A 14,815-nucleotide genomic window follows, 5' to 3' on the forward strand; every position below is an offset into this window, starting at 1 on the left:
TGAAATCAGATTCAATTTCAATATATTATAGATTATTGTAATAATTCACATTAAACTTAACTAAAACTTATAGCCCACATAAGCTCCTCACAGTCGCCTCGCCGCCGAGGCGCTAAGGTACTCTGTATAAAATCTCCATCATAAAACCAATAAACAGATTCAAGTCCCATTTTTATTATAAAAATCAAAATTACGAGTTATAATACATCTGTTTCTCAATCGAACAATAGAAATCGACGTTAGCACATTTGCCGTCAGCCGTGAGCCGTTTGCCGTGAGCCGTTTGCCGGGCGCCAGTACGACTATATGTACAGAGCGGGCACCGCGCGCGGGTCGAGCCGGCCGGGTCACTGGTCGGCCGGCTGGCTGCAGCTGAACAGCACGTGCGCCAGCTCGTGCGCCACCTTCTGGTCCAGGATCTGCGACATGACGAGCGACAGCAGCCGCCGCTCGTGGCGCCGCAGCAGCGGCCGGTTCTCGGCGCGCTCGGCCAGGCGGCGCAGCGTGGCGGCGGCGCGCCGCAGCATGTCCAGCGACGTGCCCATGGCGTCGGGGTTGTCGCGCAGCGCCGCCACGCCGTGCTGGTTGGCCACGCCCAGCGCCGTCTGCTCGGCGCGCTCGATGAAGGCCACCAGCTGCGCCACGGCCGGCGCGTGCAGCGCCACCTCGCGCGCCGCGCCGCCGCCCGCGCCCGCCAGGTAGTGCAGCAGGTTGACGGCGAACTCGCGCACCACGGGCCGCTCGGGCCGGCACAGGTCGCGCGCCAGCCCCGCGCACAGCGCCGCCAGCCGCCCGCGCGGCGGCGTGGCCAGCACCAGGTCCACGTTGGCGTCCGTCACGCACAGCTTGCACAGCGCCTCCAGCGCCAGCCGCCGCGGCGACAGCGGCGAGCCCGCGCCCGCGCCCGGCGGCGCGTCGCCCGCCACGGCCGCGGGGCACACGCTCCAGTGCAGCAGCCCGTCCAGCAGCGGCCGCGCCACCGCCTCCGGCTGCCCCGCCAGCTCCACGCCGCCCGCGATGTTGGCGCAGCACACCAGCGCGTCCTCGCGCAGCGCCGCCAGCGTGTCCCACCACCACTCGCCGGCGCCGCGCAGGCTGGAGCAGCAGGGCTCGGCGTCCGCCTCGTCGCGCGCCGCGCGCTCGTAGGCCCGCGCGCGCGCCGCCCGCGGCGCGTGCTCGTGGTGCAGCAGCAGCAGCTTGCCGGCCAGCGCCAGGAAGGCGCCGGAGCGCGAGAACTCGGCCTCGTTGCCGGGCACGAACGTGAGCCCGCGCAGGATGTTGGACAGCGCCACGCAGCGCTTGGCCAGCGCGTCGCGCGTGTCGCTCACGAGGTTGAGGCTGGGCTCGTCGCGCGTGTAGCACTCGTCCTCGTAGTCCTCGAGCCGCCGCCGCTTGAGCACGCCGGCGGGGTCGCGCACCTGCAGCGCGGGCCGGCGCTCGGGCTCCAGCTCCATGGGCTCGGCCTCCAGGTTGTCACCGTCGGGCGCGGCGGGCGATGGCGCGGCGGGCGCGGGCGGCGAGGGCGCGCGCGCGCCGGGCAGCACGCGCACGAAGCGCAGGTGCACCAGCTCGCCGCGCGGGCAGGGGATGACGTGCGCGGCCGAGTCGCCGCTGAGCTGCCACGGCTCGGTCACGTCGCCGACGTCGCGGTCGGGTTCGTCGTCGTCGGGCGCGAACAGCTCGTCGTCGGGCCGCGCCGCCAGCGTGACGGGCAGGCGCCGCCGCGACTCGAGCGTGAAGTTCTCGCACGCCACGAGCCGCACGCGGTCGGCCGGGTCGGGCGGCTCCACTCTTCGTTTCGCTTTCGCGACGGGCTCGGGGCTCGCCGGCGCCGCGTACCACGGCTCGCTCTCGGTCGCCGGCGCGTCGAACACGTCGCTGAGGCTCTTCTGGAAGTGTTCCAGCAGGAGGTCGAGGAGGCCCGGCATGTGCTGCAGGCCGAAGTATCCTATGCAGTTGTCGTCGAACAGCAGGATGTTCAGGATGTCCAGCGCCCAGCAGGTCTCGGCCAGCAGGCCGGACTTGAGCGCCATCATGATCCGCCACGCGTCGACGGGCGCCACGTCGGCTTTCGTCAGTCGCCGTCGCTTCTCGGCGGCGGGGACGGTCGCCTCTACGCACTCGGGGGGGAACGTTAATTCTCGTTTTATCTGGCCCACGCTCGGAGTAGCGCCCTGCAAATAAATTAGCGAAAATGAGTAAAAGTCGCTCATGAATAAACAGATCGTGGTGGTCGATGGCGGACGATGCTCACCGGCGGGTGGTAGGGCTGGTGCGGGTGCTGCTGCGGCGGCCAGGGCGGCTGGTGGTGCAGCGGCGGGTGCGGCAGCGGCGCGGGCGGGCGCCAGGCGGGCGCGGGCGCGGCGCGCGGGAAGGCGCCGGCCCACGCGCCGCCCGCGAACCGCGTGGGCGCGCCGCCCGCCGCGCCCGCGTTGGGGGGGAAGCCGCCCTCCGCCTTGGCGAAGTCGGGGTGCCGCCGGGGGACGCCCGCCGCCGCCGCGCTCGGCGCGCCGGGTCCCGCGCCGCCCTACACGTCATAATGTGCGTGTTATGTATATTGCATATCATTTATATTTCTGACGTTATTTGCTCCCCTAAAATTCCTACAACTTTGACCATAGTGGGAGACGACATACACGACGCCGATGTTTTTGAAAATGCTACGTTATGTATTTACATCTTACAGTCCATTAAATTGGCGTCATGTTAAACTTAAACTTGAAAAAAAAAACTTTAAAAATTGTATTGGTAAACTAAAGTGTATTTAAGGCGTAAATTCCAATAGAAACTTTAGGAGAGCAATCATTCTAAAATAAATAAATTACTATAGATAAAAGACGTAGGTAAATAAAAAAGTTGGAAGTTTATCCGAATATCACTTTCAACTTCTTTAGTTTAATTACGCTAGCCATGAGCCCAGTATGCGTCCAAAAATAATGATTTCGACAAATGTATGGGACAGATCTCGAAAAATCTGTTAAGCTCGTGGTCCAATGTATTATTTCATTAAAACTACATCATAAAACAAATGTAATATTATACTAGTTTGCGTTTATCTAAAAGATAGTTTCTAGGAATGCAAGTAGAAATAATCATAAACTTTCTAAAATCAAAAATTCAGCAGCTATTAAAGTACAGTGTTGCCAGCTGTACCGATTTCCGCAAGACGTGCGGATTTTCAGGGACTTGGTGACTAGTCCAGCTTAGAACTTCCTAATTTTTTCCTGGTTTCAATAAACAGCAACTCAGATGGAAGAAATGGCAAAATATATTTTAGTGAACTGTAACTATTATGACTTACTAACTGTGACTCTGTAAAATTTAAACCACAAAATATTTTATCCTTCGAACATACATTTTGACTTCCCAAAACTGGCAACACTAGTTCTAAATGAGAACATTGATGACAGCTGCGAAGATACAATGGATCACGAGCTGTAGGTTAATAGATTATTATTATTTGCAAAGACTTTCGAGATACGTCCTATGTTGTCAAAGAAGCGCCGACGCATCCTTACACAGCTAAGCTTACATGATATCTGTGAATGCATGCAAATGAATCAGTGACGTATAAATATCACGTAAAGCCACCACCACACACTCTAAACCTTAACTTCCATGTTGTTTTTTTTTTTTTTAATTTCGTGTTAAATTTTGAAAACGTCGAGTCGTCTCGGACCGCTTGCGGCGCTGCGACCGACAAACGATAAGCCAATTAATCACACCGCAAGCCAAAAATTTTGGGTTAAAAAACGAAAACTGAAGAGAAAAATTAACAGTGACAGCTTTTAATTTTCCGTTAAGCGAGTGGTATTATTCGTATAAATTAAATGAAGCCAAAACCACGGATGAGTTTGCCCCCCGCTCCGTTGGAAGATTGTAAGTTTTCAAGTCAACAATCGCATCTTTTTTGGATATGAAATTAGTATTTACCAACATTTTTTTTCCAACAAATTGACAGATAATAATGAGATTACCAATTATAGAACTGGCAACATTATTTTTTATATCTGCCTGTGGTGCACGCGTTTTGATGACGTCATATGTCAAAGTCGAGGTAAGCGTGCAATTTGCGCTTATCGTATTTACCGATTAAAAATTACATAAAAATGGAAGTATTTTTAATGGAGCTTATCATTTTGTATTAAAAGGATTGTATAAATTTTACTTATCAACTTGAAAACATACAATCAACGGTCTTTACTAGTTAGCACGGTGTGTGAACCATACCAAATAGTATAGACTACAAAAACACCACATCATAATTGGGTTCATGACTATACAATTTATATACACAGGAGGTTGTATAGTCACGGAATGACGTAAATTTTTACTGTGTGTGTGATTCGTGTATGTTATACATTATGTGTTTGATATAAACTACATAATAATGATATAAGTAAAACCGTTAATAAATATTCTAAGAGTGCATAATGTTAAATATTAAAAGATAATATAAAGTCTGATATTTCTATACAGCTAAGCGCGCATAAATGAAAAAAATAATAATATTAATCTTAATTTCAATCTGATTTAATTTTTATATTGTATTGTAATTTTTTCATATAAATATTTTTGTAATAGATATCTTTTTGTTATTGTTATTATTACTAGCCAATATAATCATTTATATAAAAATAAATTATACTGATAATATTATTGAATGCTAAATTATGAAAATGGCTGGACTGATTTGAGTGCTTTTTTTGCAAGAAAAAAATATTGCTACTGGTAATCAGCTGGTACGGCGGGCTAATGCAAAGTCCACCGGATCAGTTTGTAATTATTATAATTTTGGGGTAAAACCATTATTACCAAATCATTTATTTGTAAGAGAAAGCAATTTTTTCTCATGAATCTTTAAATAATGTATTTTTTCATAGAATCCTCGATAAAATATTTAAGACACATAACTTTAAACAAAAAATTAATCAATTATGCGCGCACTAAAACTAGTTCCTAAATGTGTGACAGTAATGGTCGGGGTAGGGGGTGTGTGAGGGGTGCCCAATTACGACGCGGCGTGGCGGCGAGCGGGTCGGTCGGCCGGCGGTTCGGTGGTGCGAGCGATGATACCGAAGGGCAACGCCAATATATGGGAAGCGGTGTTGAGTGCGTGGTACAAACGGGGCGTCCGTACGTAGGGGCGGGCGGGCGACGGCAGCGGCGCGACCAGCTGCCGCGCGAGCTGCGAGCCCATAATGCCCGCGCCGCACGCGGCCCCGCCGGACATCTACGCACCAAGACACGCGTCAGACACCGGACACTCCACGAGCGAAACGACATGCGCGCCAACCGTTGCTACTCCCTACCTAGCTCTGCTGCTGCCTCAGACCGATTATAGAAGGACCTGTATCGCACTCGTAGTCACGAACAAAATTGTCTGTCATTTTCTGAGGAAAACGAGCTTAGATTTGGTATATAACTTATACTAAACTAGAAGTTTTTGCCCGTTTTTTACACAATTCAATTACACAAAAAGGTATTTTTACGGAACTCTTGAACCGACTAACACGATTACAACTATTTAACATCGATTCTATAAAGACAGGTTTTTATAATCGCATTAGATCGTTAATCATATACTTTGACAGAAAAGTAACGTCTAGCGAGGCAGGTCCTATACAATAATTGGTCTGAGGCTGCTGCTACTTGTGCATTTCACTTTTTTTATATCAATATCATATATTGTGTGTATGCAACTATGCAATTTTACCTATCTGTAGATCAAGAGATAATTGCTCTCTTTCATACCATCGCAACGAAAGCGAGAGCGAAATATAAACAAAACTCTTTTCATGTACTTTAGACCTGGTGATTTCTCAGATAATACATATCCAAAATATTTCAAGGTTTGTCATATAGTTTTAATAAGAAATATTGTATAGAATAGGAAGGGATTGAACATTCTGATTCGAGCTGAACTGTTAAAAATTAATGGATTAACATCTATAAACATGGACTAAGATACCAACTCCAATTTTTTTTTAATATAGTGGACCTAATTATTACTATTTATAAAATTGAGATTTCATTTAATATCCATGTTTATAAAAATATAGCCTAAATGTTCAAACAAGTGACTTTTATGTTAATCAGAGTTGGTTGATTTTACAGCTATGAAACATTGACAATGCCCGGATTCACTATAACTGGAAAACAGTAAAAATGTTAAAAAAAAAGTTAGTGTGTGCTAAACACACAATGTTCAGTAATTTTGCAGACAGTATGTGTTCTAATAACAACAGACAGAAGATTTTGACACACAATATAACTTTATTTCTATCGCAACAAGTATCGCAGCAGATTAGAAACACATCCTGTATCATCAACAAAACATAATAAACATTAAAACTATATTAGTCTCACAGTGGATCTGAAAATTTTGGTTGTGTTTAACCATATTTTAGCTATTAAGAAAATATAAGAAATCAGAGACAAACATTCTTTTGAGTGCATAAAATATTTTTAAAAAAAAGAGACATTTTTGTGGTACAAATTCAGATGCACTATGAAACTTTTTTTGTAATTTTATTAAATATTGACTATTGGACAGTCAATGTACGACTTTCCAAATAGCCAAACTGTGAACGACTCATTAAACACATACAATACGTATGTAAAATTATCCATATGTAAGACAATCACAATTTCACTTTACATGCTATTTAATCATGCAGGAAATAAAAAGTATACAATATTCTAACAAACAGATAATATTATAATAACATTGATTTTAAACTTAAATTGAAGGGGGTTTTACTTGATTGAGCAATACGGATAACAACAGTTTTTTAAATTGTTTATAAATTAGGATTATGCAAGTTAAGCAATTTCTTGGTTTATTAGCTCTAGGCGACGAGCGATTGAGTCAGTAAAATAGGAACCATATTTTCATAGATAATTCAAAAATTTGAAAAAGGTAACAGGATTTGGCATAAAATTACCGCGACTCCTGAACTCTGTCGGCCCGGGCCCATCTTTAATTTTATCATTTGATTTAGTACACATGCTTTGTAACATTCTTGGAATACAATTACAACGCATGTCGGGAATCTCAGTACTAAAAGAATATATGCTGAAGACATAAAAAATACAAAGAATGCTTGACTGACTGAAGACGCCTAAGCTGTTTTTGTATGCGCGGTCTCTAAACATAACCAAACATCATAACAACGGAATGCAATATAATTCTATGCAATGTGCATTGGTCGGTTACCTCGTGCGGTTGTTGTGGCGAGTGCGGCGGATGCGGCGGCGGATGCTGCGGGTGCGGGTGCGGATGGTGCGGATGCTGCGCGCGGAAGTAGTCGGGGTAGGGCTGCGCGGGGGAGGCGGGCGGCGCGGGCGCGGCGGCGGGGGACTGCGCGCCGCCGGGGGGCGCGGGCGGGGCGGGGGGCGCGCCCGCGCGGTACCCGCCGTACCCGCCGTACCGGTACTCGCCGCCGGACGCGTAACCCCTGCAATATGTTACATGTATCTGTTAGTTGTTGCACTAGTCCTCACTCTCATTATCGGCCTATATTTATGACCCACTGTCAGGCCTGTGTAGTAACTAAGTGGCGGTCTGCGAGGTCGTGAGCTCATATGTAATCGGATATTTACAGAAATTACAAAGCGAGTGGTATAGTTACGCCACTAAGCCTGCCTGGCTATATATTCACACAAGAAATATAAGTAGATAATAATGAATAAAAAAAATGCCCAAAGAGCAACTGCTAAGTTTCTTATCGGTCCTTACTTAGGCCTTCTAAAATCTAAATTGTGGACAATATTAATAAAAAAAATCCATAGTAGAAAATTTAAAAATTGAATGGTAGTTCCTCACTACGCGTTATAACGGCTCAACGGATCTGAATAATAATTTGGTATAGAGAATTTACATTACAGATTTTTAAAACTTTATATAATAACATACATTAATAACGAATGGAAATGGATTTTCCATTTCCATTCCGTTAACAATGGAACAGCATTAGCAGGCAAAACAAGTAATAAATAAAATGCAACTGACCGATCCCCCTCAGGACCATAGGGTGGGTACACCGGCCTATTCGCGGGGTAGGAGGGACCGTATTCGTAGCCGTAACCTTGCTGGTAACCTGGAACACAACAAAATTATATTCTATTATCCAACTATTTAAATAAAGACATTATCATCATTCAAAATTCTATAATACATGCAATTTATTAGGGCTAGCGGATTTTAGGCAAACCATATCCAGAGTTCGCCTTATTTACAAGAGTATAATTTGTTTTTACGAAACAACATAGTTGTGTTTCCATTAGCCCCAATAATTTGAAAACTCGTAAGCAAAACCAGCAAAAAATACAAACGCTCCTAAAGATTCTTTTTTACTTGATGCAGCTTTAATAAAAACTCAATTTGCTAAGAAAATTCCATGTTATTCAATTCCACGTTCCATTATAAGATTTATATAAGAAGCTAAGTATCAAATTAAATACAGAACTGCTTATTCCGTAACTCTAAAAAATTATGCATTTTATCGAAATATAATTAATTACACTATAATTAATTAACGAAAATAACAGGTATCCTAAATTGACACAGTAATATTAAAAAAACTTACTCAATTTTGTTTCTCAGAAAATATATACAAAGATCTACTAAAAATCTATTTCGATTCTAATTTAGCACACGCAACTAATAACAATTTAATTTAGATGAAAAAAGAAAAGAAGAAAACACAATGCCCTCTGAATTGAAATGGTATACGATGCCAGTATTTGGGGCGTCCGCTAAAATTTATATAATAATTTATAATGATGTAAAAATAATAACAAATATGTTAAATCCAATTCAAAATTAACGTAGAGTTGTTTTTGGAAGGTTTGGAAACAGAAGAAAAATTAGCAGAGCAGAAACATATATCTTATCACCCGCGAAGTTCCCGTTACCGAGAGAATACAGGCATAAAATGTAGTCTATGATATTCACAAATAACGTGGCCTTCTAGTGATCAGTTCAGTAGATCCAGAGATTACCCTTTACCACACCACAAACTCTTTAGAGTATAGATTATCATCTGTGTATGTGAGTGACTAAGCAATGGTTTTCTGTATACGGGATTCAACGAAACACTCCACTCCATTTTAAGAATGTAACAATGCGTTTCTGATGTGCTAATGTTACTTTAAATTATACACATAATCGTGTCTCTGTCACCTTACTATTCAAAGATAGAGCTTTTTCATGAAATATTATTAAATGAAAGAAATTTTCCTCACTTCGGGCTACAAAACACGCGGCGTGTGTGGAAACCCTTCGCACGCGCCCGCGTTCTAGTTTTAGCGGTCGCCCTTAGTAAATAATTAATTTGTGCTGAAGTTATATTTGTTAGATAAGTGACTTAATATTCTTAACATTAAATTTTAGGCGCCTTATATAGACACGCCACTGGCAACGTACAATGTTAAACGTACTATGAAGAAAAGAAAATATATATGGAAGCCTAATTGTGAACAAGTGCCATGTATTTTAGCACTAAAGTGATTCTAATAGATAACTATTTAATCTGAGCATCCAAATGAAGAAACAACAACACCGGTTGGTAATAATAATCTGCACACTTTTATTAGATTAAGACCGAAACCTAAATTAATGGTTATTTATACATAGAATGAAGTTATAAACCAACTTAAAAGTGACCACAACCTGTGCGTTTTTTTTATTAAATTAGGTTAGAAATATTATATAACAAAAAGTACACATGAGTAAATTAATGTACACAGAAAATGGGCGTACCACAAAAGAATATTGTATCTGTAACACAATTATAAAAATGGTTTCCATATATATTCCCCATAGACATCTTAATGACAAGGCAATAGAAATGGCGTGTACCGACTATACAAATGAGGCATCGCCGATGGATATCTAAGATCTTTAGAATTTTAAAGGACTATACATTATGCAACATACATTTCCTAAAAAACACTGTATACTCAATAAGTCCATTTGGCATTTTGTGGTAAGATGACAGACCAGGCGCGTTTGCGTTTATAACCAAAAGATCTTTATCACTGCACACACACAAACACACACACAGTTAGTTTTACACACCAACGCGCCTGTCAAACTATATCCAAACCCAAAGGACTTAAAGATTGACAATAATTGAAAATTGCGATACAGGGATTTCGTTAATAATATAAATAAAATGGCTATTTAATTATTATCAACTCCGTTACACTTAATTTTGGATCTGTATATGTTATCTACGTGACGAGAAATTTACGCGTACACGCCATTTCTATAACCTTGTTATTAAGTTTGTTATGATATCCCCCTATAGGGTAGTAATGTTCCTGAAGGTTATGTAAAGTGGAGGCAAGCGTGGTGAGTACCTGGGGGTCGCCTGGGCCCCGGCGGCTCGTCGAAAGGGTTGGAGGCGGCGAGGTTGTCGCCGCCCGGCCCGCCGCCTACAACCACACGGTTATAGGTTAGACCACCCGTTACGTGCACGGTGGAAATCTACTGACCACTTCGCTGGAGTACTTTTTGAAGTGAAAACTTCTTTAGACACGTTGGATATATCGTAGAATGGGAGGAAAAAGACACGTTGGGCAATTTAGGGTTGGGAAAAAGGCATGTTGGGCAATTTAACGTTGGGAAAAAAGACCTGTTGGACACTTTTAGAATGGAGGGAAAGACACAATTGGGATGGGGGAAAACATACGTTGGGCAATTTTGAGTTGGGGGAAAGGCACGTGACCTCAGTTACATACTGAAGTTTTCACTTCATACGTACAGTCCTGACGACTGACAGTTTTTTTTACATCCATACAGATGAGACATATTCAACACATAACCAAATATAAAATTATAAATTTTGATCAACAATTTCGTAGAGGAGATCTCGGTATCACTACGTCAGAAGATTTCCTTTTAATGTAACATTCTCAATTAATAATAATCGCCATGAAAAAAACACATTTTAGAACTTGAAAGGTGAGAAAGATTGTTGCTGGGATCTTAAAGTCGGATATTTGAAAGATCAGAACGACCTTTTTTTAATAGGTTGATATGTAAATTAAAAACAATAGTACCCTTAAAAAGGCTACAATTTTTCAAGTTTCAAAAACATTGTAAGTGTGCCTTTATTACACAAACACTAAGGACGAGAAGTCCACAAGTATACTTTTTGATAAAGGGTATTTTTTTCAAGGCGATATATTATAACGATTGAATCTAAAGTGCTTATTTTTTTTTATTCAGGGAGTTAGTGACAAGCGAAACAAAGCAATATAATTTGTTAGCCATCGTTTTCGGAGCAAAGTAGAAGTTATAAACGAAAACGTCCAAGTTAAGTTACAGCTTATAGACAAAGCACATAATTGAGTCGCCCGCGCAATACAGGAGTGCGGGCTTAAGACTTTTAACTAAGGTAGGCAATTTAAAATAAAAATAAAAAATTTCTTTCTCCAATACAGAGTCGTAATGGGTAGCCAATGCTGTTCAGCATCTATGAAGTGTACACCACTAGGCACATGATGACAGGAGCGGGAGGCAGATACATTCTTGTTCTTTTTTAATGTGTCAACAGGCCCAAGCGTTACGAGTAAGCCTTAGATACTGCTAGACGGTAATGCTTCACTGAACCGTTTGTCAGAAAAAGCTGTACGTAGTACTAATAAACTCTACTCGTGATCCCTCTGTGGTCACACTCACACTTGTACTGCGGAGGCGAATATTTAAAAAAACATATTAGTGTCCACGTCTTCTTTGCTCCGATTTCGAAGTTTAATAAATTAGCTGATGATTTTGAATAATAATAATAACAATTCAAACAAGTTAGTTAGGACGGCGTCAATGTGGAAAAACAAGCACCGAGCGTTGATGTATGTACCGTCAACAGAACGGAAGCAGTTTTTCTAACACTAGATCTATTTAGGCTCATTTACAGCGGTAGTAACAGACCGTGCACTGTTTTACACTAGTCTAGTGCTTTTTAGTAAACCCATCTATTTGCACTATTTTCAAATAACATTAGAATCTAGATAATTATGTACAAACAATATAAATGTGGCAGTATACAGTATTTTTTGTAGATGTATCAGGTAGTATTGATTGTAATAGTATTTGTATGTTTAATTTTGTACAGTACATTCACAATAATTTTAAGTTTTCCATCTTCATGTTTTGAAATTGTTCTATGCAAAGAAAACACAAAAAAAGTGAGATGAAAATGGCAAATTGAAAGCGAGCGAGTGAGCGAAAAGTAACCCAGTAACGGTATATTTGTTTCTTATTCACTCCTGTATTTACTCGTGATACTAGAGTTTTTTCTTGAAAGGAAGCATATGAATCTGTGAAGTGTGTGAAGGGGAATCTACTGAACCAATATAAAAAAATATTTTAGCAGTACAAGGCCAGGTTATTTTTGAATGGCATATTCTATCCCCGTATCCTCAAGAGAACATCGGCTATCATGATGGTGAATAGAAATGGATGTATAAAGTAAAAATTATCTCTAGCTTTATAATTGTTATAAATTATGTGTACATTGCAAGTTTAGTGTAGTGTGAGGTAGTGGTGTAGTGTGGGGTAGTGGTATCAGAGGTAGTCTGTCGCTATACCTTGCGGCTGGTTGGGTTGCGGCGGGTAGGGCGCGTAGTGCGCGGGGTAGCCGTCCATGGGGGCGCCGCCCTGCGCCGCGCCGCCCGCCCCGAACTGCTCTTGTGAATTTGATGACCCTGATACAAACAAATACACATTTTATTTATATAATACAATTTGCAACAATTCTAAGGGATCTTCCATTTCACCGTTTATATTGCGGGAAATTTTATAATAATATTATTTTATATGCGGGAAAATCAAAACATTGCAACTTGTTTTTGTAATACCCTATAAACGTACTTGTAAAAATAATTCACAGGACTTGTTTCATTTTTTATTCTTTTCAATTTAGCCCTTGACCACAATCTCGCCTGATGGTAAGTCTAAGTGATGATGCAATCTAAGATGCAAGTGGGCTAACTTAATAGGAGTAGGATGAAAATGCGCACCCCTTTCGATTTCTATACGACATCATATTGAAAGGCTAAATCACTTGGCGGTACGTCTTTGCCGATAGAATGTAACTAGAAACGGCCGAAGCCTCCCACTAACCAAAAACAAGCTCAAGGGGAATGTTAATCGATTATCAAGAAATTCCTTAACCCTACGCCCATTGGTCACAAGTCCGGGACTCTGCTCGGAGATTTACTCTCTGCCACGCGATGGACCTGGCACGCGCACGGATATTCCATGGATTGCTAAGATGTTTGTCTCACAGGATAATCCTGTAAGTCGTATGTTAGGTTAGACAAGCAATAAAACAACATCAAACAAAAGCCTCACCTGCATTAGACGTACTATTGGACTTGCCACTCTTCTTCTTCGTGGACGCTTCCACCTGGTTGATGATGGGTTGCGGGTCGATCCCGCCGCGGTCGAAGTGGCACTCGTACGCCAGCAGGTTCTTGGTGTAGTGCTTCCGTAACGTGTACGCCGCTGACGATGACGCGCCGATGCCGAGCAAGCCCGCGATGTCTTTCCACGTTTTGTTTTTCGTCACCTTGAAAGAGATTAATAATTATTAAAATCGGTATTCCAAACATTGCAAGGCAAGAGCCAAAAGAACCCATTCAGCCCAAAGCGCTGAAATGGCGACCCCGCACAAGAAAGCGCATTGTTGCTCGACGACATCAAGCGAATCTCCAGGATGCAGTCCATCAAGCTGATATGATGAAGGCAAGAGCCGTGATAGTTCAGTCCAGGCCACAGTGGGCATAACCTCTGTCGTCGATTTAGAGGGCGTAGTTTCAGTTATGTGCATTTAAAAAAAATATATTATTTAATTGTTATTAAAGAAATTAAATAGTACATACAGTGAATTAAAACATCATGAGTAACCCTGCATATCTGAGAATGTCCTTATGTGGGAAGTCTCTCAACCCGCATTGGGTCAGCGTGGTAAGGCCTAATCCCTCTGATTCTGATAGTAAGATGAATTAAAATACACCAAGACCAAAAGGAAATCCGCCTAAAAGGCGTGTCAAAAAACAAAAAGTCAAATACGAAGAACCTTACCGTCTATTTTGATACGAACACTTGTCAAACACGTCCGTTTTAGACTACAGTCGTCGTCCTACTGTGTAACGTCTAACGTCTCACAACAATGTTCGTACATGCGGAAAACTCAGCATGGAAACGGGCTAATGATAAAAATTTATTAAGTATCGTTAAAGCGCCGTACTTTATGGTTATTCACATAAAGCCGGTCGCCTGCGCGCTAACATAAATCCGAGTTGAAGTCTATTGGTGTTTCGCTTGTATGGAGAACGCCATGAGGTTTTTACTGCCCCGACGTTAGCGCGGCCATGGTTTAGAAATAATATCGCCATAAATTGCCGCTATTGTAGAAATAATTATTATACCGCTGGCTTACTGATTTTATCTTTGCGTTTTGCTCCACTGTATAATTTTACTATGCAATTGTTTTGCTTTTATTTTTAAACTTTATTTATTCTAGGGTTCGTTTGTTATTCAAACACGCCATCATCTTTGGGACCTACATTGCATGTATAGATTTTTCAAAAAAAAAACCACAGTATTTTCTGTCTCGCCTTTACGTTTTATCATCATTTTCAGCCGATGGACGTTCATTGCTCTTGCAGACTCCCAGACACAACTATCTCGAGCCGCCAGCATCCAGCGACAGTTACCATTCCAGGGCCGGAATTGGACCCCAACGTCTATCGGCGCTTAGGATTCCGTCCATTGCCACTTCAGCTTCACGACTTTCTT

General features: G+C 42.7%; 1 protein-coding gene across 10 annotated transcripts in view; it reads right to left on the minus strand.

Annotated features, from left to right (window-relative positions):
• Positions 1–5: 5 nt before the first annotated feature.
• Positions 6–14,815, minus strand: part of LOC112046638 (trithorax group protein osa) — a 176,930-nt gene continuing 162,120 nt past the window's right edge. For 8 of the 10 annotated variants that reach the window (XM_052888487.1, XM_052888486.1, XM_052888485.1 and 5 more), the window contains 8 exons: positions 13,367–13,583; positions 12,601–12,717; positions 10,369–10,443; positions 8,015–8,102; positions 7,220–7,460; positions 5,141–5,233; positions 2,255–2,527; positions 6–2,174 (listed from right to left, as the gene is read on the minus strand). In XM_052888487.1, the coding sequence (XP_052744447.1) occupies positions 348–2,174; positions 2,255–2,527; positions 5,141–5,233; positions 7,220–7,460; positions 8,015–8,102; positions 10,369–10,443; positions 12,601–12,717; positions 13,367–13,583 (2,931 nt within the window). In that variant the 3' untranslated portion in view covers positions 6–347. The remainder of the gene's footprint in view (positions 2,175–2,254; positions 2,528–5,140; positions 5,234–7,219; positions 7,461–8,014; positions 8,103–10,368; positions 10,444–12,600; positions 12,718–13,366; positions 13,584–14,815) is intronic. The other 2 variants (XM_052888488.1, XM_052888489.1) reach the window with 2 other exon arrangements.

Source organism: Bicyclus anynana, chromosome 22 (assembly GCF_947172395.1).
Source record: "Bicyclus anynana chromosome 22, ilBicAnyn1.1, whole genome shotgun sequence".
NCBI lineage: Eukaryota > Metazoa > Arthropoda > Insecta > Lepidoptera > Nymphalidae > Bicyclus > Bicyclus anynana.